Source organism: Stenella coeruleoalba (assembly GCF_951394435.1).
Source record: "Stenella coeruleoalba genome assembly, chromosome: 7".
In the NCBI taxonomy this organism is placed as follows: domain Eukaryota; kingdom Metazoa; phylum Chordata; class Mammalia; order Artiodactyla; family Delphinidae; genus Stenella; species Stenella coeruleoalba.
In genome coordinates, this window is record NC_137153.1 from 110,488,117 (window position 1) to 110,515,961 (window position 27,845).

The 27,845-nt window shown below is 56.3% G+C and overlaps 2 protein-coding genes across 5 annotated transcripts in view; one reads left to right on the forward strand and one right to left on the reverse strand.

Annotated features, from left to right (window-relative positions):
• MORN5 (MORN repeat containing 5) overlaps positions 1-955 on the forward strand; it is a gene marked incomplete at its 5' end in the record, with an annotated part of 33,497 nt that extends 32,542 nt beyond the window's left edge. Inside the window, one exon of the mRNA XM_079926739.1 lies at positions 591-955. Coding sequence (XP_079782865.1) covers positions 591-670 — 80 coding nt within the window. The 3' untranslated portion in view covers positions 671-955. The remainder of the gene's footprint in view (positions 1-590) is intronic.
• Positions 956-4,584: 3,629 nt separating this feature from the next.
• LHX6 (LIM homeobox 6) lies at positions 4,585-27,818 on the reverse strand (the record flags this gene model as incomplete). Of its 4 annotated transcripts, XM_079926741.1 has the most annotated exons (10): positions 4,585-5,282; positions 9,476-9,579; positions 13,366-13,540; positions 13,758-13,853; positions 14,070-14,170; positions 16,332-16,552; positions 25,446-25,567; positions 25,923-26,105; positions 26,497-26,568; positions 27,718-27,818. In XM_079926741.1, the coding sequence occupies 10 exons, from the start codon at positions 27,799-27,801 to the stop codon at positions 5,262-5,264; spliced, it is 1,179 nt and encodes a 392-aa protein (XP_079782867.1). The 4 variants fall into 4 exon arrangements, with proteins under 4 accessions (XP_079782867.1, XP_079782868.1, XP_079782869.1 ...); XM_079926742.1 differs by lacking the exon at positions 9,476-9,579; XM_079926743.1 differs by lacking the exons at positions 9,476-9,579; positions 27,718-27,818 and adding an exon at positions 27,367-27,417.
• Positions 27,819-27,845: the final 27 nt, after the last annotated feature.

Below are 27,845 nucleotides of genomic sequence, written 5' to 3' on the forward strand. Positions count from 1 at the left end.
AGCCCTCAGAGGGGCCTGGCACAGAGAGTGTGCTGTGGACTAAGGGATGTGTCCCACTCAACTCTCTCTCTCTGAGGTTTAAAAACAGCACAGGCCTTGTACTCAGACAGCCCCGGGGCTCAAGTTCTGGGCTCTCCCACGTACCAACACTGTGGCTGTGGACTAGCGACTCATCCTCTGAGCCTGTTAGTCCGTCCACAGAAAGGTGGGCTTGCCGCCATCGGGTGGTCATGAGGATTAAGTTAAGGGAGATAAATGCATGTGGGCCTACAGGACCCCCAGATCCTCCTCTCCTCTCCCCACCGAAAGGACCTGGGCAAACGGAGGGTGTCAGCCCCCTGGGAAACCACAGGTTCTCTGAAGCGTCCAGAATGGAAAGCCCAGAAAAGAAACGAAGGCCTCGACCAGCTGTCCCGGGGGTGACGTTGGTGGATGTCACAGTGGGCACGGGCCCAGCTCAGAGCGGCCCATCCATGTTGTGCCTGGCTCCGTCAGCAAGGTCCACCTCCAACATGCACCCCAGCCCCAAGACCCCGCCTGGGGGCTCCCGGCGCAGGGCATGACCGCCTCTCCCTCTTCCTCTCTTGCAGATGATGACGAGCACGAGTGGATCATCCGGACGTGTCGGAAGGGCTGGGACGAGACCATGGGTCCTAAGCCCAAGCCGTGAGCGCTAAGCCCCCTCGGTCACAAGCTTCCTTCTGTGCCCCGGCATTGGCTGGCCCGGGGAGCAGGCTGTAGTTTTAGAACCTGGCTTTTGACTCAGGAATAAAAGCTTTCTGCCATCAGTGGCCCTAAGTGTACTTTCCTTAGACTATTTCTTGGAGCGGGACCCTCACTCCACCTGCATCACAATCACCTGGGCAAAATTGTGAACTAGCTCTTCCTGGGCCCCACCCTAGTACCTGCGAATCAGAATCGCTGAGACTGGGGTCTAGCAGTTTGCATTCTCAGGTATTTCTTACGCATACGGAAGTTTGAGCGCCATCAACTTATAATGACAGACAAATGTAATTGAATGAGCAACTCATGTGTGCGGGCAGTGTGGTTATGTTATCTCAGCTCCACACAACAGCCTTGTAAGAAAGGGCTTAGCATTACCTTTTAGAGATGGGAAATCTGAGGTTCAGAGAAACTAAGTGACCTGCCCTAGGTCACACGGCATTTGAATCCGAGTCTTCCTGAAGGTAAAGCCCAGCTGTTTTTTGTTTGTTTGTTTACTACAAGCTGCCTGCCTTACCAGTCTTGATTTCACAGGGCAGTAGGACAGGATGACTGTGCCCAGGCTCACAGCTGCTATCTTCCTGTAAGCCCAGAAACGATTACCCAGGACTGCCTCTTCCTCTCGGAAGCGTCCCTATCTGAGCTTCCTACCCTAAGCACGGAATCGGTGGGGTGCCACAGACAGAACGCAGCTTCGGCATCATACACACCTGGGTGTGAATCCCAGCTCCATCACAGGGTAACACACAACCTCGGGCAAGTCACCTCACTTCTCTGAGCTTCAGTCTCCTCATTTGTAAAATGTATGATGATGCTTAAACCCATAGGGTAGCTATGTGGATTGAATGAAACAATACAATAAAGGAGCTGGCTCTTAGCAGGTATTCAATACCGCTTGCTTTAAAAACTAATCCGTTAGCTGTGCATACAGAGTAATTATTCCTCAGAATCACCCCCAGGGATCTCACGTGTCAGCTGAAAACCAGCAGAGGAAGGGGTAACACGTTCCAGGGCTGTACCTGGGCCACAAGCAGCCTGGATCACCTGGATCTTTGCGTAGCTTTCCCTCCTTAGAGGCTGCGAACCCTGCAGCCCCCTGCGCCTTGTCCCCTGGCTCACCAAGGGCTGCTCAGGAGAGGCAGTCGGGCCTGGGAGGGCTTTGCCAAGGTCGCAAGGGCAGGAAGCTAGCCTTTGATCTAGGGCCCCATGAGCGGCCTGCTGAGCCAGGAGTCAAGGGAGACCTGGGCCCGCTCAGCTGCGACACAGGGATGGGGGATCACCTTTCCCCGCCAAGGCAACAGTCACTCACCTCAGTAGCATGACAGGACTGATGTCCACTGGGGGTTTCCAAACTGTGTTTTGAAAATAAAGTATATTCATGTAAAGGAACACACACACAAACTTCCTTTTCAAAGATACACACATATCTAAATATCTAAATGATAAATGGATTGGAAGACAAGGATGGGGTCAAGGATGGAGAATGCAACAACTAACCGGGGGGCCCTGCAGGGGCGATGGCCACGTACACCCTGAGCTGAGGCTTCGGAGTGACTCTGTGCGGGGCCACGGGGTGGGGTTGGGGCGCCGGGGAAGCCTCTGCGCCAGGCAGAGCCATTCCACTCCCTTCCTGGTGGGCTCTGGTTTGCACAAAAGGTTCTGCTGCTACAAGAACATCTGGCGGCCGGCAGAAGGATGCGCTCTCCCACTCCCCAGATCACAGGGTGGCTCTGGAACCCGATGAGGCCAGTATGAGACCCAGACTCGTGTGGAAGCTGGAGCCCTGTGGCCCTGTCTCCCATCGCATATTCCCTTTCACTTCGCAGTATCAGATTCTCCCCCATCTCCCACTCAGGCTCCTCTGTGCCTCCCTCCCTGGTCCCCCAGCATCTCCTCCATTGAACTTATTTCCGTGAACTTCTCATCTAAGGGTACAGCTCAAACGCCCCCCTCCGTCTCGACAGCACGTCGGAGGGATCTGTCTGTCTCCAGCATTTGCTGGGCTGAGAGCCCCCCTTGGACCCTTCTGAGGCTGCAGGGCTGGCACGGGGCCCAGCAGAGCGCGGTCAGGAGTGGGACGGAGGACAGCAGCCAGCCTGATTTCCTACACAGCTCAGATTAGAGAAGAAACCCACCGCCATGCCTTTACAACGCTCCGTTTCCTAGCTGGGAAACAGAACCAGTCTTCCGGGAAGGGGTTTCACTGTCTAGCAGCCCAGATATTCTGGGGGCCAGGCCTGAGCCTGAGCCCTTAACCAGAGAGCAGGAAAGAAATGGAATTCCATCGTGCTCCGGATGTCAGTGCCAGCACTTCTACTTGCATTAACTTTATTTATTACACAAATAAGACATTTACAAAGCACAACATGAAAGGTATGTAACAAAACAGACATTGGTTTTACAAAAAAGTGCTTACAATTTTTTTCCGTGTGTGTGTGTTTTCCTCCTTTTGTTTTGTATTTAAATAAATAGTCTTGATGGCCTGTACGTTCCCAGGCTGTTCTAACAGGCTAGTGGAGACGTGTCTGAACCGCAGCATGCTACGACCATGTGATCCACGCAAGGAACAGACCCTGGGGGGAGGCTCAAGGCAGAGTGGGTACTGGGTGACCCTGGGCATGGCTCGGCTGGCCACTGACCACGTCAAAGGAAAGATTAGAGCTCCCCAGTCACCAGGAACTGGGCCCAAGCTGCTCCGGTTAACGTCAGCTCCAAGGGTAGGGCCAGGCACACTCTATTCACCGGCTGAGTTCTGAACCAAGCTGCACTGATCACATTCTGAGGGGTGTCTTTCCTTTGCCCTGAGTCAGCTGGAACTGTCTTTGAAAGGGAAAAGAAGCAAGTTCCCTTCTTGGGCTGCACCCGGGCCCAGCCCTCCTCCAGGTCCCAGAGTAAGAAGAGCATATCGTTTTTCACGTTAAGTGCCAACTTCAAGCATGTGGATTCCGAACCCTTATCCAGACTCGGCGAGATAGAGAGTGCTGCGATCGATTAGCGATGTCTGCCATGGGTGAAACCGGGGCAGCAGACACCTAGGTACCATGAACTTGCTTTCCCTGTCCTAGAGTCTCCTTCCGAAAGCAACATATCAGGTTAATCAAAGCAGGAAGGAGGACTTGGGCTGAAACATGCTTACTAGCAGCCTCTAGTGGGAAATGCATCAGGACACCCAAGTCATTCTAAAATTACAGGATTAGCCTGGGACAAACGGGGTCCCCTGAAAACATAAATCATGGTCTTGTGTAGCCCAAGCCCTTTTGTTTGGGGTGGAAGAGCTGCAGCGGGACAGGGTGGATGTGAGCACAGCTGTGTCTGGCCTGCGTTCTCAGGAGTGAGTGGGACTGGCTCTGGGCAGGGTTGGTGGGGAAGCCCAGAAGTGCTAGCTAGAATCCTGGGGTGCTACCACCTAGGCAGCAGGCACCCTCTCTCTACTGAGCCAGGGGCTGAGCCAGGGCCTGCCCCGCCTGGTAGCACCCCAGAAGTACACTCACCTAGGCAGCAGGCACCCTCTTTCTACTCAGAGGTGGGTCTAGAATGAAAGCTCTGCCCTTTCCCTGGGCTCTGTTCCCCAGCTCCCCCATGAGAGGTCCCCCCAAAGAAGACGTGGCCCAAGCACCCCCATCAGGAGTCAAGTAGCCAACAAGGGTCCCCAACTCTAACTTGTCCAAGCGTTCAGAAATGTCACCACACAGATCAAACACCACCTCTGCTATGTCTCCTGCACATATGCTGGATAACTAGGTGAAAGCAGGGTCCCCGACACACATCCCGAGTTTCCTCTGTCCTCTCCTTAAAATGGCTAGTACTTCTCCCAGCCCAGTGTGCCGCATCCTTCTCCTGGGCCTCCAAACCCATGGGGGTCCTTGCCCCGCCCCCTCCCCCCGGCCCCCGCTTTTCCCCCTGCCTCTTGGTCTGGGCAGGCCTCCATCTGTGCCCTATTGGGCCTCTCAGGGTTGGTCAGTGTCTCTTCTCTCTCTGAATTAACTTGACATAACCAGACAGATGGAAATGATAAAATTAGAACATAGCTTTCCTTTGGGGACATCCCACAAACACTGTAGAGTTTTCCAAACAAAAGCAACAGAGTGGATAACATTGGGGGTTGTCCGCTATTCAGAATTCAGAGATGGTTCCAAGGAAGTAGTAAATAAAGGCCAATATGGGAGGAAAGAAAACCTGTAAATTGGAAGGCTGTTGGCGTCGTGCGATTCAATTCGGCCTTTTGCTATTGTAATCAGCTTAAGTTGAAGACGACTCCTGTCTAAATGGGAAACACAGGCTGTTGTTTTCACCCTGGCTCCAAATTTCAGGGAGCTCTGCCTTCAGGGAGGAGGGCTCCGCGGTGCTCCTGGCGGGTTCTGGTTCTCGGCAGGAGAGGGGAAGGCCAGGCCCAGGGGCCCAGCTGGTGGTGGGCAGGATGGCGGATGAGGGGTGGAGGCAGAGCGGGTGGATCCCTGGCAGCGGCTCGGACTCCGGATTTCAGCGGCTGAGGGGCAGCTGCCGGGCGCCCATGCTCAGATGCGGAAGTGCCGGCAGCGTTAGTACTGAAAAAGGATGACCTGCAAGAGGAGGGCGTGGGAGGGGGCTGAGCCAGGGCCTGCCCCGCCTGGTAGCGCCCCAGAAGTCCTCGAAGGCATGGAGAAGGAGGCGGGCCCAGGGCCCACATCTAGGTTCAAATCCTGGCGCAGACACTTACTTGCTGCGGGGCCCTGGGCAACTCACTCCCCCTCTCTGAGCCTGTTTCCTCATCTGTAAAATGGGGATGACAACACCTCTCTCTCAGAATGGGGAGGATCTGGTGAAATCCAAGAGCAGCAGCAAGTGTCTCCTGGGCACTGTACCCGGCACTGGGTACAGTGCACACTTGCACGATTTCACAGAAGCCTCATCTCAGCCCCACGAGGGTGTCCCACCACCATCTCCTCTTTACAGGGGAGGCCGCTGAGGCTGGGGAGGTGAAAATCAGTGAGCCCGCAATCACACAGCCAGGAAGAGGTGGACCCAGCACTGCAACCCAGGCCTAGGCTCTAGAACAAGCCCTCTTCATTAGGCCCACTGCCTCTTCCTCTCCAGGCCACCCTGACATTTACCCGCGGTGCCTATCAAGCACCAGGCAACAGGCCAAGCCCTTCATGCAGCCAAACACCTCGACGGGCAGGTGGCTCAGACACGCCAGGTGCCCGACACACAGTGGGTGTGTTCCCAGGTCTCAAAGAGAAAAGGTGGCTGAGCTGGGGTCCGGTCTGCCTGACTCCAGAGCCCACATCACACGGCCTCGCCCACTCACCCCACCTTGGGCCGTGCTCCCCTCTGGTCTCTGGGATGTCTGCCTGACTTTGGACTCTTCCGAACAGAAGCCCTCTCAAGAGGGGTGACTCTGAAAGACGCTTCCCCTCCATAAGCCTCAGTCTCTCCATCTGATCGATGACGGCCGGGCCCTGATTTCTAAGAGCCTTCCAAGCTCTGAACTGTGGGATCTGGGCCCATGACCGGGAATAAATGTGGTCCTGGGGCTTCCCTGGTGGCGCAGTGGTTGAGAGTCTGCCTGCCAATGCAGGGGACTTGGGTTCGTGCCCCGGTCTGGGAGGATCCCACGTGCCACGGAGTGGCTGGGCGCGTGAGCCATGGCCGCTGAGCCTGCGCGTCCCGAGCCTGTGCTCCGCAATGGGAGAAGCCACAACGGTGAAAGGCCCGCGTACCAAAAAAAAAAAAAAAAAAAAAAGTGGTCCTGGAAGCTCACAGGCAGGTGTGGCCAAATGATGATGTGGTGGAGGCGGAGGGTGCTACCCCAGATGCCCACAGCGCTGTTCTCCCGGCCAGGCCAGTGCTGGTCTTGATGAGTGGGTTCAGGGGGCTGCTCTAGGGGGCCCTGAGTCTCCTCCTCACTAGGCTGGCTCAGGCCCGGAGGGACTTGGGAGAAAAAGCCCATGCCGTTCTGCACTGACTGGCCATACACACAGCCCGCCAGGCTGGCAAGACGTGGACAGAAAAGGTCCCTGGCCGCTGGCAGGAAGGTCTGGCAGTGAGAGGGCGGAAGGTCATGGAGGAGGCGGAGACATTTTTCTGCAGAGCCGCTGGACACGAAGTTGGGGATATGGCCCAGCAAGAGAAAAACTCTGGCTCAGCAGCCAAACCCAGGGGCCAGAAAACTTCCACGACCAAAGCTGCCAGACCCCAGACCGGCTCATCCTTCAGGCTGAACCAGACATAACCACAGGCTTAGCTGAGAAACCAGGAGACGAGGGCTCGACTCCAAGAGCTGAGCCCAGCCCTAATCTGTTGCAAGGCTCCCCTCTCCCCTCCAGATAATAGCCGCTCCCAGGCCCCTTGCTTGAAGGTGCAAGGCCTTCATTATGTGACCGCCTGTCAGCTCCCACCCCACCCAAGGCCTCAGCCGCACTAAACCCCCCACCATCCCTCAAATCCAGGTCCCTCCAAGCCTCCTTGCCTCGCACGGGCTCCTCGTGTCCCCTGCTTCTTCCCGAGAGCTGGCCACTCCCTCTTCTGAATCCTCGAAGGCCACGTGCATCCCTCACCGCAACTGCCCTGTCAAGCTGGGATGTGGCTGCCTGCCTCCTGCTCTAAGCCACCCGCCCCCTCCCTGAGGACAGGGACCACGCCAGCGCGCCTCTGCAGTCCCGGTGCCAGGTCTGACAGGACAAACTCTCTCCCACAGGACGGGGGCAGCTCCGAGGCAGGCAGTCCTAGGATGGAGGCCAGCTGTACCCACGCTCACTGTGTGACCCTGGGCAAGCTGCTGCTCTGACTGAGACCCAGTTTCTGCAGTTATGAAATGGCATCAACCATACTCATCCTCCTAGGGAGACAGTGAAGGGCGAGGTCAGAGAGAGCGCTGTGTAAACTGTAAAGTGCGGCACAGAAGGAGGTCACTACTGAACCAGGCGGACTTCAGAGTCTGACAGACGTGCTGCATCCCCGGACAAATTGTGTCACCTCTCTGAGCCTCTGTTTCCTCATCTTTACCGTGACGATGCCATCCTCATATCCACAGGGTGACTGGGTGGCATCAGACAACACGTGTAAAGTGCTTCAACCAAAAGCAGCTCTTCCTGTATGACTATCTCGGAGGGGACGTTCCTGGGGCGTGCTCACCCGCCACTGGGGTCTGCGGGATGTGGGGCTGAAGATGTACTACCATTTACTTATAAACCTACTGCTCCCACTGGGCTGTCCGTACCTCCGCACCATCTACTTTCCCCACGGTACCCAGCACAGAGCCCAGCACAGAGCCCAGCACAGAGCCCAGCACACAGCAGGTGTTTAATTAGGAGGCAGAGTAAGAGGGGCTGTCCTGGAGGAGTAGTCCCACGCCTGTCTGCCTGCCAAAATCACTGGGGCTGGGTATTACACCCGCAGATCGCGGGGTCCCGTCCCAGAACTCCCCACCAGCTCTCTAGGGGCGAGGCTGGGGAATCTGCATCTCTACACGCTGCCCAAATGATGCTGCGGCACATGAAGACTGCACTCAGCCCGAAGGCCTGGCCCTGCCTCCGTGGCCCAGCACACCCAATGATTCCTGGGGCTCCCTGCCTCTCCGAGGACCACTATAGTGATGCTTCTAAAAGAGGCCTCCAGGGCCCACCACGGTCCCCACGCCTTCACCTGGCAGCCCAAGGCCCCCGCCTCTCACTCTGTTTCCTCCCAAGCCTGTGTGCCAGCAGCACTGAATTGCTCTGGGTTGCCTGAGAGCCGTGGCGGCTCATGCCTTCCCGGCTGAACTCTGAGGTTCAGACGTGCCTGCGTCCAGGAAGCCTTCCTGTGTCTCTCCCGAGCTGCGCCCCACCCCCCAGCTCCCTTGGCCTCTGCGTCACAGTTTGATCACCCTTTGGTGTAACTGTTGGCCTCCTCGAGGGCAGGGACTATGCCTTCCTCATCTCTGTGCTCCTGGCAACTGACTCGGGGCTCGCGGGCACAGTCAGTACATAGTGAATGTCGGCTGAATGAGTGAACGAACCAAGGCACAAGTTCTCATTCAGGCTCTGTGACCTTGAGCCACCTGGGCCTCAATTTCCCCGTCTCTAAAATGAGAGGGTGTCTGAGAGCAGTGGCTTTCAAGGCTCGCTGGGAAGTGTCTGGGAGCTGAGCCGGAGGTGAGGGCCCTACTCACTCTGCAGTTTCACCCAGAGCAGCTCCACCCCCTTTCATCTGCATCTTGTGTTATGGAAAAGAGTAAACAAACGGGTTCCCGGGCTTAAAACAAAGCTTTCAAGCCACTGGACTGAGCGATGTCCAAGCACCTTTCTGGATGTCCAGTCCTAATGCTTGAGACAACTAGAGATCGGGTTCCACAAAGGAGGCCTTACCAGTTGACCACGATCACTGGCTGGCCTGCTGTCCCCGGGCCCCACCAGCTCGGGATATTCACTCCCAACAGACAGGAATACAAAGGAGGAAGTAGGAGAAACCCGTGAGGTGGTGGGAGGCGGGGTGGTGTGTGATATAAGCCCTCCTCGGGACCGCCAAGTTTGAGCAAAGTAACTAAATCCACAAATCTGAAAAAGAGAAGGCCAGCCATGGGCGGGCGCGCTGCGAGGAGGCTGGCCATGCGCACTGAACACACTGGCGCCTGCTTGGGGGACTACTACCTCGGGGGCACAGTGGGGGCCTGAGTGTCTGGGCAGAGGGTCTGCCACAAAGTGGCATGGTGCCTGCTCAGCGATGAGAATCCTGCCAGGAAGCCATTCCTGGCAAGGTGGCTCTGACCCACCCAACCCAACCCAGCTCCGTTTACCTTCTCACCCCGGTTGGAGAGTGGCCCATCCATATCGGCTTTGAGGTGGACGGGGGGCGCGGTGTAAGGCAGCCGGCAGTGCACCTGCCCACACTGTACCTGACCTGTGGACGAGAGGATGCCTTGGAGCCCATCCCCCAGCCTCCATGCAGGATCCCACCAGCCCCAGGCTCGGTAGGCGGGAGCCCTGGGGCCAGTTTCACCTCTGCCACTTACCAGCTGGGTGGTCCTGGGCAAAATTTCAATAGGGTACCATTTTTCTACGTGAAATTCTTTATGAGCTATAAAGTGTTACACGATAACTGTCTAGCTCACTGATAAATAAACTCAAAAATGAGTATGGACAGGCACCCCTATGTTCATAGCAGCGCTATTCACATTAGCCAAGACATGGAAACTACCTAAATGTCCATCGACCGATGAATGGGTAAAGAAGATGTGGTACATATAAACAATGGAACACCACTCAGCCATAAAAAAGAACGAAATAACGCCATTTGCAGCAACATGGATGGGCCTAGAGATTATCATACTAAGTAAAGTAAGTCAGAAAGAGAAAGACAAATACCATATGATATCACTTATATGTGGAATCTAAAATATCACACAAATGAACTTTTGTGCAACAGAAACACATTCATAGACATTGAGAACGGACTTGTGGTTGCCAAGGGGGGCTGGGTGGGAGAGAGGTGGAGTGGGAATTTGGGGTTAGCAGATGCTAACTGTTATATATAGAATGGATAAACAGCAAGGTCCTACTGTATAGCACAGGGAATTGTATTCAACATTCTCTGACAAATCATAATGGAAAACAATATAAAAAAAAGAATGTGTGTATGTATATATATATATATATATATACACACACACATATATATGTACATATATACACATATATATATAACTGAATCACTTTGCTGTACAGCAGAAATTAACACAACATTGTGAATCAATATTGAAATTAAAAAAGTAAAAAAAGAAAAAGAAACGAATATGTACAGAACACCTCCTACACGCAAGGCTGTACCCCATCCGTTAGAATCCTCCCTTGCTGCACTGTACCTTCTTATTCTCCCAAGAATCACCAAGGCTTTACGCCCACACCCTAGAGGACTTTGCACTCATATGTCACCTTCTTTATGATGCTCTCCCTGACCATCCATTTACAACTGCAACCCAACGCCAACCCTACCCTCCCTGTCATCCTTCTCAGCTTTATTTTTCCTCTTTAGCACTTACCATCATCTGACTTACTGTGTATTTTTATTTTTTATTTGATATTATCTGTCTTTGCCAGCTATAATGCAAGCGCCAATGAGGGCAGGAATTTTTGTCTGTTTTCTAGATTCTAGATCTTTGTGGATTTCCAGGATCTAGAATGAGGCATGGCATCTAATCTGTTGAATGGGTCTCTGTACAACACCTAAAATGGCGGTGGCGGGGGTGGGGGGAGTCCATCCTTATGTCTGACCCAAATCTCTCATGCTTCAGCCTCTTTACCACTACAGTGGAGAAGTCTATGGCCTTGCTCTTCTCTGCACTTCATCCTCTTTGGTCAGAGGCGAAAGAGCTCTGTACAGAGACTTACAATTGATATGTAACTTAGGACAAGTCACTGTTCCTTTCTGAGCCCCAGTTCCCTCGTTTGTAGAATACGGTGGTTGTATAAGATGGGGGATTCTTAACCTGGGGGGTTTTAGGGGTCCACAAACAGCCTGAGATTACATGGGAAACTGTGTGTGTGTGCACATTTCTGGAATCTGATTCCAAAGCTTTTTTATCATATTCCAAGTTTGAAGTCTCCGGGAAACTCAGGAACCTGTGAATTTAGTAAACGGCGAAGAAGAGTGCTAGGGTGACCTTCAGTCATGCAGCAAGAGGCAGCAGGTCCAAACACCCTTGATGCCTCCTGCCCTGAGCTGGGTTCGCCTTAAGGGGAAAAGGAAAGGTTACCTCAGCCCCTTCTCTAGACGTCCAAGACAGTTCTAGACTTGGCCGACAAACTGTGTGGGCAGAGTCCTGGCACAGCTCCGGAGGCCATGGCCCCACTCTCCACGGGGCCACCTAGATCCATTACCAACTCCACAGCAAGTGCCGGCTGGTGGCCCAGACTCCTGGTACCTAGAGAGCCCCTGGTCCTTGGCTCCTTTAACAGATGAACTAGATCAACAATGGGCTCTCTGCAGCCTCAACATGTCATTGTTTCAAAAAGAAAGGGGGAAAAAAGTCCCTCCTACTAAGCAGATGGTTCAGAAATGGAACAGAACAAAGAGACACTGTTTGCAACTGACAGCCTGGCGTGGTGAGCAGGGCTCTACACTCTCAGCTCCACCAACCAGAGCCACTGCCACCACCACAAGGGCAGCTAGTGCTCATCCAGCACTTACTAAATGCTGAGGACGGTAAGTCAATGATCTCATTTGATGCTCGCAACACTGCTTTGAGATACGTATTCTTTCCGTTTTTTTAAAGGGCTTGGATTCTTACTGTCCTCATTTTTTACAGATGAGGAAACTGGAATTCAGGGATGCTAAGAAGCTTACCCAATGTCACACAGCTAGTAAGTGACAGGGACGGGATCCGAAGCCCCACAGTCTGATGCTAAAGCCCACATTCAATCATTAAAGAACCTGGCTCCCACTAACTTACTGTTGGCCCTTGGTTTCCTCATCTGTACAATGGGATGGTGATGTTTAGAAACATGTGGTAGGACAGTGCCTGGCACATGGCAGGGACTCAGGACACAGCTGTGCTCTCCCTGACCTCCCTTCTCTTTCCCTTGGAGCCAGAGAGGGAGGGTTTGAGTTTGTGGGTATGTTGTCATCACTGCTACATTTCTGGTCATGCCCAGCTTTGAGGAAACAATCAATAGAAACAACCTCAAAGGGAAAGAAAATCTGTGATAAGCACCTGCTCAACAGCAGATTCACTGAATGTCCATCCCCCAGAAATGCACAAGCCTACTCTCTCTCTTTCCCCCAGGTTCCTGCTCGAAGGTCACTCCACCACAACCTGCCACCCCTTCTCCACCACTGTGCTCAGTCCCCACTGACATGCCTGCCCTCCATCCTTTATTCGTTTATTCTCTCTCCCCCCTCTCCCGTCCTGCAGCGTGAGCCTTGGGAGCACACAGGCTTTGGTCTGTTGTGTTTTCAGTTGTATCCCAGAAGGCACAGAAGGCACTCAAAAAATATTAACTGAACACATGAGTGGATCCTCATAACCCTGTGAAGTAGGCATTATTAATGTCCCAGTTTACAGATGAGGAAACTGAGGTTCAAAGAGGTCAGGTGAATTGCCCACGGCCTCACAACCTTGGGTACTCCTGCCACCCTGGCTTTCTTCTGCAACCCCAAACGCACCCATGCCACGCTTTCTGCCTGCATTCGGTTCCTCTGCTGCCTGCAGCCCTATTTCCCCACTCCTTGTGTCTCACTAATTCCAACCTATCCTTCTGGTCTCAGCCCACTGATAGGCAACATCTCCAGACACTCCCAGCCAGCATCTTGACTACAGGAATCACCACAATTAACACCACACGCTCATCTATCTCGTATTGTTCCATGTCTCTCCCACCAGAACCCAGGCTCCCCAGGACAGGACTTTAGCCATCTTGTTCTCTCCCTAGTCCCCGGGGCCTGGCACCGAGTGGATGTTTGGAAAGTACCAATATTTTTTGAACGGCTTAATGGCTTGCCTCTACTAAGGGTCGAGCCCCTCTAAGGCAGAGCCGGGGCACTTAACTCCTCTCCACAACCACTAGGTCCGAGGGACTGCGGAACCCTCGTCTGCACGCACGAGGCTCCCCATGCCTCCGCCGCCCACGAGCGCTCATCTACACCCCCCTCTCCCACAGGCCGGGCGACCAGGCTGTGGCGGTCACTTACTCTCAATGTAGCCGTGCAGGGTGACCATGCGAGCCCGCTCGGGGCTGCTGAACGGGGAGTAGTGGATGTCGTCGGACAGGGCGGAGGGGAGGCGGGACGGCGGCGCCCCGGAGGGCGGCACGGGATGCTGTGGTGTGTGCTTTTTATGACGCGCCCGGCAGTTTTGAAACCACACCTGGAACGACAGCCTCAGCAGCCTCAGCCTCGCGGAAGAGAGTCGGACGCACCGCCGGGGGACCCCAGGAGGGACTGCCTCGTCGCCAACTCAGGAAGGGCGGCCACGTGCGCCCCGAACCCGCAGCTCCGCAGCCCAGCTACGCGCTCGAGGGCCCACCCCCAAGGTCCCTAGGCCCCGCCCCAGACCCGAAGGCCCCGCCCACCCCCGGCCCCACCTGGATGACCCTTCGGCTGAGGCCCGTCATGTCCGCAAGCTTCTGCAGCGTCTGCGCGTCGGGGTTGTTGTCCTGCGCGAACTGCGCCTGCATAACCTGCCAGGCGCCGCGGGGCGGTGAGGCACGAGCCCGCCGAGGTCGCCAAGGCCCCGGCCCAATCAGAGGCTCCGGCCCGGAGGCCACGCCCCAGACAGCTACAGCCCCTCCCCGCCACCCGCGGGTCGGGCAGAGGGGCGGAGTCAGGAGGCCCGTTCAGCCCCGCCCACTCCGAGGCCCGGCCCACACCCGGCCACTCGCGGCCCGCCAAGGTACCTGCAACTGCTCGGCGGTGAAGGACGTCCGCGCGCGCTTGGCCGGTTTGGGCTGACTGTCCTGTTCCGAGGGCACTGCCCCCTCCAGCGTGAGGCCGTTCCCTGAGGGCGACAGAAGTGGCTGACCACGCGTCCCCATCTCTTCTAGTGGCAGCCTGGAAAGGACGGGGGTGGGGGGAGCTGGTCCCTGGAAGTGTCGGGAGCGGAGTGGGCTGGGAGGGGGGATCCCAGGGTCCTAGTCCCTGAGCTCAGTCTTTGGGGAAGGGGCTTCCACTTCTGAGCGTCTGCTCAGTACCAGACGCTTCTCTTTCGGTGTGCCCTTTATGTCTCACAGCCCTGAGCACGGGCGACATTATCCTCGTGTTACAGCGGAGGAAACTGAGGTTCAGAGAGAAGAAAATCCCAGCTCTGGACCTTTCGACTGGTATTCTGACAGCTGGCTGACTCTAGCGCCCCAAATCGGGCTCCCTCCTTGATAAACTGGGGAAACCAAGGGCTGGCGGAGATGGGAAGCAGGCAGGTTACAGAACTGTGATCCTAATTTTGTAAAAACAGATGGGAGCAAAGAAGGTTGGAAGGATATACACCAAAGTGTTCGCAGGAGGGAGTGCAATTATGAGGACTCTACTTTCAATGTTTCTGCAACTTTTGAAGTTTTTTCAACAATCACGTGTCTCATCACCTTATTTCTCTAAGGTTTAACTTTGTTAACTGGAGTATACGTTAGTTATTCTCTTTCCATTTACATTACTTTTATAATCACACTAAATGTATTCCCATTTTAGTTTTTAGTACCTCATTTTTTGCAATGCAAAGGTAATAAGATGCTCCTTGCCAAAACCTCAGAAAATTCAGGTAAGCACAAAGAAGAAAATAAAAATCTCCAGGAATTCCACCACTGTTCATAATTTTTTTAATTAGGAAAAACACTAAACAAACACTCCAACATACAGACATAGAACGAAATCTGGGAAGATAGACACTAAAATATGAGGGGTGGTGGCATTCGAAGTGGTCTTTATTTTCTTCTTTTTGCTTAACCATCTTTTCTTAATTTTCTATAATGGGCATGTGTGTGTTTAAGATTAAAAAGTAAACCAGTAGCCAAAACTGAGGGCTGCTCAGTAAAGGAGTCCTGAGACCATAAGCCTTCAGGTTCCCTGCGTGGTAGGAGTCTGGAGTCAGGCCTGACTGTGAGAGCTGGAGTGTAATCGGCAAGGTTGTGACTAGGGGTAGTCCTGGTTGGTCCAGGTATGGAAGGAGCCTGGAGTCACTCCTGAGCCATGGTGTGGGGGAACCTCTAACGCCTGGGCTTCCATCCCAGCTCCACAACTGACTTGCCCAGTTACTTGCAGGTAACTTCAGAGCACCCCAGCTTCACTTGCTCCCCACCTAGACCCACTCAGCCCTGATCCTGGCTGGAGAAAGTGATGGCTCTGCTGTGGCCATGGCCAAGAACACTCTGGGGACGTCTAGACTAGTTCCTCCTCAGAGGCACTGGGGATGGGGCAGACACTTTATGACTCAGCCCCCATGATCCCAGGAAGACCTGGACCCTGTCCCTGAGCCTAAGTGTCTTGGGAAATCACAGTATCAGAGCCAGAAGAGATTTAGGGATCTTTCTAGTCCAATATCCATCTTGAAACTAGGGAGACTGAGGCCCAGAGAGAAAAGGAAACTGTATGTCAGCACAACACGCCAGAAGCAAACCTGAAGCTTGGGTCTCCAGACTCAAAGGCCTCTGTCCTTACAGTCCAGGATGAAAACCCCACCCCCAAATCTCTGGCCTGTAGCTGCTGCGGTGGGAGTTGGGAGAAGAGGGTCACTTCATCTCTTGCAGACGGGCCCAAGCCTGGTTCCAGGAAACTGGAGGGGATGAGCCTCCAGGCCAACCAGAGCTGTCCAAAGGTGGACTAGGCTGCCCCATTATGAGAATCATCTCTAGGGTTCACTGAGCGCCTCTCGGCTTCACAGCACATCGGCTCATCTAGCTTTGAGGTGTCCTACCATCAGCCCCATTTTACAGGTTAGGAAACATAATTTGCAAGGACCGGCTGTGACTTCCAACTCTCAAACAAATGGTGGAGCCAGAAGCGGCCAGATCTGTGTGCAGCCCCACCCCCATGCTGCCTGCAGGTGATAAAGGGGGCAACTGGCTCTAGCGAAGTGTGGGCAGTCCCTGGGGTGCTGGGGGGACTGGTCAGAGAAGGCTGGGGAGCCGAGGGGCGGCCAGTTTCAGGGCGGGGCGGGGCGGGTTGGGTACCGTTCTCGGCGGCCCTCTTGAGATTCTCAATCATGGTGTCGTAGTGGATGCGGCAGAGCACCTTCTCCTCGACCAGGCCAAACTCCTCGCCCGTGGACAGCTGGCGCTTGCACGAGAAGCAAGCGAAGCAGGCCAGGTGGTAGGCATTGCCGCGTGCCCGCCGGACCCAGTCGCTGGCGTAGATCTGTCGGCCGCACCTTGCGCACTTGGTCCCAAATCGGCTGAAGGACACGGGGTGGGGGTGGGGGGCGAAGGGGAGGGGGTGGCGAGGCTCAGACAGGCCATCCAAATCCTAGTGGCCCAGCCGTGCCCAGGTTCCTGAGGGCCTTCACGCGTGCATTTCCCTTTGCCTGGATTCACCACCCCCTGCAGCCAAGTCCCACCTAGAAGGCAAGCTGGTAGGTGGTTTTTATTTTCTTCCTGGTGCTTTTCTGAGTTTTCCAAATTTTCTTCAATGATCACTTAACATTTGTATATAGTATTAACCTGCTCATTAAAATATAAGTGTTAGGGAAAATTTAATAGTAGTAATAATATAGGCAGATTTATGAGCACTTAACCACTTGCCCAGCAAGATTCTAAGTGTTTTATGCTGATCGTCCCAAGTAATCTTCATTTTGCAGATGAGGAAAACGGGGACCAGAGAGGTAAAGTAACTTGCACAAGGTCACACAGCTTGCAAGGAGAGAACTCCTAGCCAGTATGACTCCAGAGGTGAATAAACTGTAACTCAGCTGTAGAGAAGCTCAGAGTTTCTTGGAAGCATAGACAGATATGCCCTTACTAGCTTTGTGACCCTGGGCACGTTGTTTAACCTCTCTGAGTTCTCATTTTCCTTGCCCTGAGCTGAACTAGGTGACAACAGCAGCTACGGCTATTTGTTTAGTGCTTTGTAGTCTATTAAGTAACCAGCTAGTCCCAGACTCTGGAGTCCTGTGTCATTCTAACAAGACAAAAAAGCCCAGATCAAATGCCCCACTCTCCCTTAAGCCTTCCTTGATTCTGCTTCTTCCCCTTCTCCCTCCCCCTTTGTGGTGTGGCTATTTGGGTGTGGCTGCCTCCACCACCAGACTGGGAGCCCCTCCAGGAAGCAGCAGTCTGATTTGCCCTGTCCCAGAAGTCAGCCCAAGGCCTGTCCCCAGAGCACCAGGGAGAATTTGTTCTTGAAGTGAATGACTCACTCTGTGACCCTGTCCGGACCCTCTGAGCCTCAGTTTCCACTGTTTCAGGGAATGGTGCTTTCACCCATCCAGCCTCTCAAGCTTAGACACCTAAATCATACACTCCTCCCTCTCCTCCATCCCCCATCCAACCAATCATCAGGCGCTGCTGGTTCCCTTTCCTAAGTATCTCTGGGACCCATCTCCTCCTCGCCACCGCCACCACCACCCTCCTAAACCAGGCTCCCACCATGCGCCCCTCGCTGCCAGTCTCCACACCCATCCTCCACGTAGTGGCTACAGGGAAGTTTCCAGCAGGCACACTTTACCCTGTCCGCTGCCCTGCTTAAAATCCTCTGGTGGCTCCACTCTACCCTTAGGATCTGGTCCAAGATCCTTGGGAGTTTACAAAGCTCAACAGACCACATCCTCTCTGGCTCCTCTCCTCCCTAACCTTCCCCAAGATCCCTCACCCTACACTCAAGCATGAGCCCCAGTCAGCTACAGTGGAAGGTTGGTTCCAGGTCTTATGGCCCCCTCTGAAGCACTTTCCCACCCCAGGCCTTCGCACAGGCTGTTCCCTCTTCCCACCCTCCCCCCACACCCCCAGTCCCACGGCTCCCAGCACCACCTTCTCAGCAATGATCACACCGGTTTGTTAATGTCAGGTTTCTTGGCTCTCCCTTCCACCCCTGGTATTCCTGGGAGAGGAGCTAGAAGATTTGCCTCTGTGTCCCCAGAGGCACATTTCCACCCAAAAGAGCACTCGGAAATGCCTTTGAGTGCGTGGAGGAACCAGCCCAGCAAATGCGCCCTGGTTACAGCCTCGCCTGCCTTGGCAAATGCAAGCAACTGCCGGTTGAATAAACGGTCTCGGGTTGAACTGAGTGCAGCAGAGCGGAGGCCTCTGCCAGCCCCGGCTCTAGAAGTACCCCCAGTGCCATGCCGCTCTGTCAGACAAGGAGCCCTAGGGGACCCTGTCGGCGGGCGGCGCGGTTCGCTCAGGCAGCGCTGCGCACCTTTGCGGGTTCGGTCAATTGCCTCCCAAACAGAAGTGGTTCCCGACCCCGGAAATTCGGCTTCCCCGGCACAGCCCGCCGTCTCCGTTCCCAATCTCTCAGTAAAAAGGAGAGGAAACCGCTTTGCCCACCGGAGCCTCCTCCCGCCGAGGGGCCGACCCCAAATTCCGAGGTCCGGCTCAGGATTGGGAGAACTTTCGGGTCTCTGAAGGGAGGAAGAAGGGCCAGCCGGGTGCAGAACCCTCGCTGCGCTCCAGCGTCCTGGGGCGCAACTCTTTCTTTGCATCCCCCTCGCCGCAACCACGTGAAATGGGGACTCTGGCACCCAATTTGCACACGTGGAATCGGAGGTTCAGGGTGGACAAGTGACTTCGCCAAGACCACACGGAGTGTGGGGCAGGGGTTGAGGTCCCCTCTGAAGTGCAAAAAGAACCCCTAGAACCTGCGAAAGCAGCCGGACGGGAGATGCGTAGAGTTGAATCCCGGTTTATGAAAAGGAAAGGGGCCTGGTCTGACCAAGTCGCAATCCCCACTCCGGGCCTTGGGACCTGGAAACTCCCGCGCGCAAGGCATTGGAACCCTCAGGGTCCGGTAAGCTGGGAGTGCGTTCCCAGGGAGTTGAAAGGGCCGGGAGGCGAAGGTCCGGGCCCTCAGAGGCCGGCAGGAGCCGTTGCGTCTCCAGCCTGTCGTGTTCCGGGATCAGTGCGCTGAGCCAGAGTGTAACATCTCGGATCCCGGCGCTTGGCTCTGCGGGATGCCTCGTTCTCGGCCAAGACGCATCCAAGACTTCCCGCGCATCCCTGATCTTCCCGCTCCACGAGCCCCGACGCCCGGGCGCGTTCTGCGCCTACGCTGGCGGCTCACAGTGCCCTCATCCCCTTGCTCTGAGGCGGGAGCCGCTAGCGACCTGTCAGCAACTTTCTCACCCTCCGCGTGTCACCCTAAATGCCAGGAGCTGTCCCCAGCTCTAGGAGCTCCCTGCGCTCGCCGTGTCTCCGCCCAGTCAACGAAATCATCCTCCCGCTGGATCCTTGGATGGAGTTGGGGGGTCGTTTTGCAGTTTTCGGGCCGCTCCTGAAGCGTGTCCCCCACCCGGGGAAGGGGTCAGTGGCACAAACAAGGGGCACGAGGAGGCTTACAGATCCAGGCTCTGACAAACCGACAGACTCCTTCCCAGGCGGGCTGCGAGGCCCGAGCCGCCGGATTCCGGAAGCAGCGAAATCGGCGGCGGAGACAACGAAACTTCAAGAAAGGGGTGTTCGGGAGCTGCGAAGGGAGCGCCAAAGCGATTAGGGGGCGCGGCCATCGCCCGCCACCCCCAGTCTTGTGCGCGCCCCTCCCTGGGTCCCCGCGCGCGCCACGGGGCAAAGGCTCAAAGCACAGAGGCGCTTTGAGGATGGAGAGATGTAGGACGGAGGCTGCGCATCCTGGCAACTGCTGGAAGGAGCGGAGTGGGCCACGCGCACCGCCTTGCCCAATCTCCCCGGAGCAGGGAACGGAGACATCTGGGTGCTAGTGGCTCCGCAGAGGGAGCTGTGCGCCACTGACCAAGTCAGGCTCGCTCCCCCGGCCTACCTATCCTGGATACCGAGTAAGAGCTCGGAAGTCATTGGTTGGGCGAATGAGCCTCAACGAAAGAGCCCATCGGAATTTCACTGCGACCCCTGCCCATTACTAAGCTACCCCTTTTCTGCATGAGGAAACCGAAGCTCAGAGTGGGAAGGGCAATGTTAATTAAGAAGCTAGGGAGCCAAGGCGGTGCCACTCAAACCAGGCTTCCCTTGTTTTGCGTTCGGGACGCTCGCTTGAGGGCCTTAGAGCGAGTCTATGAAGCAAACTGGGGGGATCAGAGGTGGAGTCCTTCCTATTCCTTCTGCTCCTCCCCTTCCCGGCAAACCATTCGGAGAAGCAGCCAGAAACAACAGAACCAGCAACTAAGAGGTTAAAACGTCCCACTCCTCGGAGGTCCCAGCGCAAGGCCCCTCCCCGAACGCCTCTCTCAGCTCCCCCAACATCTGTCCCCCAACAGCTGGCGGACGCTGAGCTGCTCTCTGCCGCGGTGGGGGGCGGCTTCCCAGCTCTGAACCTCCCGGGGTACCCTAGCTCCGGGGGAGGGGGTGGGGTTCTCCCGCTGGAGTCCGAGGTCTGAGCGTGGGTTCGGGGCAGAAGGAGGGAAAGAAGGCTGCGGGCTTGTCCTAAGTGTCTCGTGCCAAGCTGGGGACAGCAGTAGGTAGGGCCCCTCCCAGGCCCAGCCCGGGGCACTCTCTGAACCCCACCCGCATAAACACAAGGAGAAGCAGTTAACCCGTTACTCCCCACTCCCATGGTCAGGAGGCAAGAGGGCTAGAGACCCTGGTGACCCGATCCTGGCAAAGTTGCTCCAGTCACTGGGACTCTGAGGTCACTTCACTCCAGCCCTAGTACTCCCAGGGCCCACCATGGAGAGTCACACAGCACAGCAGGTGCTCCCTGTGGGAGCCCTAGGGCCACGGGGTGGGGGGTGGGTGGGGGGAGGTGGCCTTTGCCATTGCATGGGCCCCACCTTGCACAGGGTGGGGCCCTTGCACCTGCTGACATGTCTCAGCTATAAAAGAAAAGTATTGAGTATCTAGACCCAGGAATGGTGAGTCAGGCAGCCCCGGGGCTTATCGCAGTTCTGCCGCTTATTAGCTGTGTGACCTCACCACTCAGGGCCTCAGTTTCCCCTCCTATAATGTAGGGATTATGACAGTAGCCTACTCACAGGGGGAATCTGAGGAGTCAATGACATAAAACAATGAGATGTAAAGGGTTAACACAGCTCCTGGCTTAGAGAAGAGCTCCGTAAGGTCTCCTGACAGTGTCCTCGTCCCTGTCTGGTCCCTTCTTCCACTCTCTCGCTGGTGGGACCCGGGGCACAGCACTTTCCACTCTCTCAGGACATCACCTCCCCCACTCTACAATAGGCAAGACGCTTCAGGAGGCCAGGAGCTTGAAGGGCACTGCAGACCAGTCCGTGCCTGCCTTTGGGGGGCGGCAGCCACAGGTTGGTGGGCAGGAGGAAGCTGTCTGGGGTTTTGATTGCTGAGGGCAGTGGAGACATGAATGCCCCAGAAAGGAACGCTATTTTACCCCCAGGACTTTTTTTTTTTTTCACTTCTTGGAAGAAAATAAAAAACAGTCTTAAACCCAAAAAAGTGAAGAAATTAAAAGCAATACACATTTTCTTGGTGGTAGTTTTTTTTTTTTTTTTCTGCTAGGACTCAGGGGGTTAGGGGAGGTGGGAATCTGGTTGAAGCCACAAAGGCTGGTGAGGTCCCTCTTTGGATGGCAAATGGAGAAACTGAGGCAGAGAGGTCCAGCGACCTCACACTGAGGACACACAGCCAGTGGAAAACCAATCCCTTCCAACAATGCAAAGCCAGGAGCAGCATTGGACCCCTGGACCACCTCCCCACCCAGGCTCTGCAGCCTCCTGCCCCGATGAGCTTGGAGTGCCTTCCTAACTTCTAGCGTCCTGAGTCCCCAACGCTGCCAGCTCTGCCAAAGGAGATGGAAGAGGGGTCTACAGGCCAGTGTCAAGGAGGAGCAAGATAGGGGATAGAACTGAGAGGAAACGTTTCCCTGGGGAATAAGTCCAGAGCCAGAGGACCTCGGAAGCTACCAGTGCCCCCTCCAGGGGGTCTTGGCCACTTCCTCCCTCCCTGCATCCTGTCCAGAGATCTTGGCCTCTCTTTGGGGTGAGCGCTCCAGTCCACTTCCCATCAGACTCTCGACCTTGGGCTTCAGGAAACAGAGGGCTAGAGGATCTGAGCGCTCAGCCCTTTCCTGAGCCCCAGCTCTAGAGAGGGGCTCTGTCTCCCGTGCTCCCATTCCTGCTCTCTCCAGGAGGGGTTCCTTCACAGCAGCCGCCCGGAGCCTGGGCTGCCACGCGGGGCACTCAGTAGTCCCCGCCTGGCGCTCCGCCTGCTTTTTTCTCTCCCTTTCTGTGGGTTTTGTTATTTTTGTTACAGGTGGGCTGCCAGGGATGGGTTATGCCTGCAGGGAGACCTGGCTGGGGGAGAAATGATCAGAAGAGCCACAATTCTTCTCTCATCCCAAGGAATGTGAGCTTTTATTCTCTCCATTTTCTTAACCAAAAATCTGTTTTAGTTTTGCTTTGGGGGCTCTTGTCACTGCTGGAAAAGGATTAGCGTTCAGAACCTGCAGCCCAGAAATGGCCCATCCCCATCCTGGCTCCCCAGACTGCCTGAGGAAATGCCATTAGGGGATTATGTCTGGAATCCTGTCACCAATGGTGACAGTGGTGACATCCGTAGCACCTACACTTTAGGGAGCCTCTGCTGAGCCTTCCTCCCTTCACTGGCCTCCTTGGCAGCCCAGAGAGATAACCCTGGTAGGAGGACACTGAGGACAGAAAGATGCAGGGATTTGCCCAAGGTCACACAGTGATCAGGGCTGGCCTGGTGGAGCCTGGTCTCTGTGTCTCCACAACAGCTGGACATCCCATTCCCCACCCCACCGCAGTGGGAAGGGGGACTCCACAGCCGGTGAGGTGCTGAACAGTGAGATCAGGATCTGAGTTTTGACTAAGCCTTGAAGGTCTAGGAAAGCACGTCAACCACGGGGGCTTGGTCCAGCCTGGGCATGAGCTGGGGCTGGAGCTGCAGCAAGGACATGTGGCTCACAGGGTGGCAGGTCTGTCCCCACCAGGAGAGCAAGGAGAGGGGGCCAGGCCTGCGTTACTCTACGAGAAGAGGCCTGCTGGGTTTCCCAGGCCTCAGCCATGTCCCTGGATAACTGATGAACCCAAGGAGCCCTGAAAGAGTAGCTGGCTTGTTTTTCTTTTTCTTTTCTTTTTTTTTTTACCAACTGGAGTCAGGCCTAGAGTAGGGCACTGGCTACACAGGGACCCTAACCTCCCTCTCCTGCCCTGGCCAGCTAAGTGTCAGATGGGACAGTGGAGGGGAGACATCACACTCTGGTTACACACCACACAATGATAAGCCCGCTCTCACATACACACACACACCACAGCCCACATCCACATCCACAAATCCACATTCACCTCACACCGTTGAGCCCCCAATGCCTGGGTTAAGGCTGTAAGCAGAAATGCCCCCTCAGAGGAGGGCTGTGTGGCGGTATGGGGAATGAAGGGATTTCAGAACCCTCACCTGCTCACCTCCAGATCCCAGTCCAGATGTGAACTTGTCCTGACCACCTTGCACAACACATACACACACACACACGTGCGCACGCGCACACACACACGGTCCCGACATTCACACAGCCACGCACTCTCTACACTCACACATAAACTAAAAGACAAATGCTTGTTGTAAAGGAACACCTACGCTGTCCACACACCCCTCACCCTGCTCAGTGACACATTCCCCCAGCGCCACTGCACAGATCCGGACAAGACAGACACACAAGCATCCTTGAGTCCCATGAGTCCCAGGCCACCTGGCAGAGCCGCCCCTCCCCATGCATACCCCAGCTGCACTGCCACTCACAGCCATGCACCAGGAAGAGTCCGTTTTTTCGAACCAGGCTTCCTAAGGTTTCCTTAGAGTACCCCAGCCCCCAATGCTGCTAGCTTCTTCCTAGATTCAAGGTCCTCTCTTTCCAAGTTCCCAGAGACTCAATGCCGGGGAAGGGGGCGGCACTGCCTTCTACTGCATCCCCTGACTCAGGGGATCTTTCTGGGGCTGGGGTCTTCCCAGGGAGACTGAAGCCATGACGTCTCCCGAGGCAAGGATGGGAAGGATGTCGGCGGACTGGGGAAGGGGGTGGTGGTGGTTATAGGGGAGTAGCTTTCTCCACTTCCTGAGAAAGCCCTTGGGAACAGGCGTGCGGCCCAGGAACCAATCTCACTCTGCTCTCTTTGGACTCCGTAGGCCCGCTGGACGGGCTTCAGGCCTGCTTCACGCTTCCCGCCGGGATCGAGCCGGCAGCCGCTGCTCCTCTGACCTCGCAGTGACCTCGACCCCGTGACCGGGTCAGGCCCGAGCTGCGCGGTGAGAAGCCAGGCGCAAGCGACGGAGAAGCGGCGGGAGGACTAGCCGGGCTGCTGTTGAGAGCTGAGCGGCGGGGACGCGGCACCGCGGCACAGAGAGCGCAGCCCAGGGTGATCCTACTCGGGGCCCTGGCTACGGCGCCCGACTCCCCCTTCCTGTGCCGGCGGCCCAAAGTCAGAGCCTAGACCCCAGAGAGGCTGAAGCCGGGGCCCGAAACGACGACGGAGCTGGGACTGGAACAGGCACCTGGGATGCAGGCAGAACCCAGACTCGAAACACTATACTCGAGCGATGCCGGGGTCTGAGTTGAGGCGGAGCCGGAGACCGAGGTCGGGAGTTAGATCGATGAGCTTGAATATGGGTTCGGATCCGAGACCGATGCGAGGCTAGTGCTTGGGGACGGACCAGACTCGAATCCAGCCTCGAACCCGGCCGGGGTAAAAGCCGAGACCAGAGCCAGGGCAAGAGTCTGGAGCCCAGCTCAGGGTCCTGCCCGGGAGAGACGCCGGCTTGGCTGGAGTAGGAGTAGGGTTGGAACCCAGAGCCGGAGCGCACCGGAGATGCAGCCAGGTCGGCTGGGATACGAGCGGATCGGGGCAAGACGGGGACATCAGAGCTCGACCAACGCGCTGGAAGTCGGAACTTGAGCCTGAGACTCGGGCAGGATCCGAGACCGAGCCAGAGACGCGACCAAACCCGAGTGGGCCACAGCAACCGGAGGCGGATCAGCGGCCCGAACCTGTGCTGGCACCCGCGCTCGGCCTGGAGCTCCTGGTTCGTGGCGCTGAGAGCCGGTGGGCTGGGCCCTCGCGGCGCGCCAGAGCATTCGGGACACGGGGGCTCCGGAGCCAGAGACAGCGCGTCGCAAAGGCGGCCTCCGCGCGCCGGTGGCCTGCCTGCGGCGACATTGCTGGCCCAGCGGCCGCAGCCTACCTGAAGTAGTCCATCTTGCAGAAGATTTCCTTGTTCTTGATGTAGCAGCTGTTCTGCTGCCTCAGCGACGTGCGACACACGGAGCACTCGAGGCACCGCACGTGCCAGATGAGGTTGTTGACCTGGGGAGGGGGTGGAGATGGGGGGCGGCTCAGCGCGGGCCTCTTTTCACGCCCGGCCCCAGCCTCCCCGGCCCCATTTGCAGACAGATACGCCAGAGCTCTGAAGGTTCATGGGACTTCCACCAGTTTTCTTCTGTAACACAGACTCAGGGAGGTAGAAATCAACTCTGCCCATTTTTCAGACAGGAACCCGGGAACGCAGAGAGACGCTACGATTTGCCCGAAGCCACGCAGTCAGGCAGGGATGAGCCAGGTTTCGAATTTAGTGGACCTGGCGCCGGCATCGTTTCCCTACAGTCCTCTGGGTTGCAACCCACACCCCGCCAACACACGCAACACTCCGCCCCTGTCTCACCTTGAGCAGATATCGGTCCAGGATCTCGAGGCCGCAGCTGGAGCAGATGTTCTTGCCGGCAGACGGCACGGAGGAGGCGGCAGAGGGCGGTGAGCAGACAGATGGCGTGCTGGGCGTACAGGGAGAGGCCCGACCCTCGTCCTTGTCCAGAGGGCCTGCCAGGGCCTCAGCGTCCGACTGAGCCTGCAGTGGGGAAAGAGGGAGAGCCGCGCTCTGAGCTGAGGGCTAAGCCAGGTGCCCAGCGTTGCTGCTGCCTCGGAGACAAATCTGGGGCCTCAGCGAACCAACTAACAACGAAATGCCCCCGAAACGACAAGCCGCGGGCTACAGGACAGGAATGGAAGGGCCTACTGGAGAGGACAGGACGGCTCCAACTTTTAGCACGCGCTTCCTAGGTGCCAGGAGCGGTCAAAGCTCACATTCCCGGCCAGAAAACCGAGGCTCAGAGAGGGGCGGCGCCCTCCGGCAGTCCCCCAGCGCACGGGCAGCTGTTCGGGGCCGGAAAGCCGGGTCAGCTCCCCAGGGCCCGGCCGCCGGGAGACCGGGGACCGAAAGCAGGGCCGAACGAACTCACCATGGCGGGCGGCGCGGTCCCTTCAAGGCAGCGGGTGGTCGCTTTGCAGCCGGACCCTGGCTGGGCCATCACCTGGGGGAGGGGGGAGGGAACGCAGGCGGCGGCGGCTGCAGAACTGGCTCCGCGCAGCCTGAGCCCAGCGCCTCCCCGCGCCTGTTATATAAACCGGCGCGGAACAATGAGTCCTAACTTTGTAGTGGGCATTTAAAGCCCTTCCCCACAAAAGCGGTGTCTCTCTAATGAAGCAATTTGAATTTGGATTGGATTTTTTCCCTCTCTCTCCCCCTCTCCCTGCACTTAACCCGTGGCTCTTGAAGTAATCGCTTAGTTCCCTTGCAATACAAGCCTCTGAGGGGGAAAAAAAACACGCGCACACATACAAACTACCTGCAATTAGAAATTGTCGTGAATGCCCAAGATAAGAGGTAGCCAGAGTGTCAATTCCAACTGTCAATCAGTGAGATCCATCAGGCCGCCCAAAGAATTGCAAATTTGATTTTTTAATGGTAGTAATTAAAAATCGAATTTTTTCTCCCTCCACCCACCCCCTTCCTCGCTCCCTTCTCCTCCTCTCGACACAAAATGCAAAAAGGAGAAAAGAGAGAAAGAAAGAAAAGAAAGAGATGGGGGGTGGGCGCTTGAGGAAAATAAAACCGGGAGCGTTGGGAGCACCAGCCCGTCCACCCCGCGCGCGCGGCGAAATCGGTGCGGCGATACCGACTCGGATTCAGGCGCGTTTCGCGGGCCAGTCGGAGGGAAACCCAGAGCAAAATAGGGGCTAGATCGGGGCCGAAACGGGACCAAAAAGAGAAGACGGAGACGTCCAAGAAGGGGAAAAAGCACCCTCCAGCCCCTCGGAGCGCCCGGGACCGGCCCCGCGCCGAGATTCTCAGCCTTGCGCCCGAACAACCCCCGGCGCATTGGCGCTATCAGCGCCTATTCAGACGGACAATACCCGCCTCGCCTCCTCTTGATTCGCCTGTGTCTCTGCTAAATCGCTTTTTGAGAAATTCCTTCAAAATTTGCATAATGTGTTCCCGCTTTCCGCGACCCCCCCTCGCGCTCCTGCATGCTCACACACTCACATACACACACTCCCGAGCGCACCCCGGCACCCCTCCGCTCTGCGGCCGCCCGCCACCCGGCCCGGCCCGGCTGGGTCTCGGCCCCTGTCCGACTCCGGCCCGGACAACTCACCCACTCGCTCTCTCGCTCGCTCACCTGGTCGGTGGCGGGGCCGCCCTCGGCCGGCAGCCGGCAGCCCTCGGGCAGCGCCGGGGCGGCGTTCTCATGCTTCCAGTACATGGGCAGGGGAGCGGCGGGCTCAGCGGACGCGCAGCGCGGAGAGC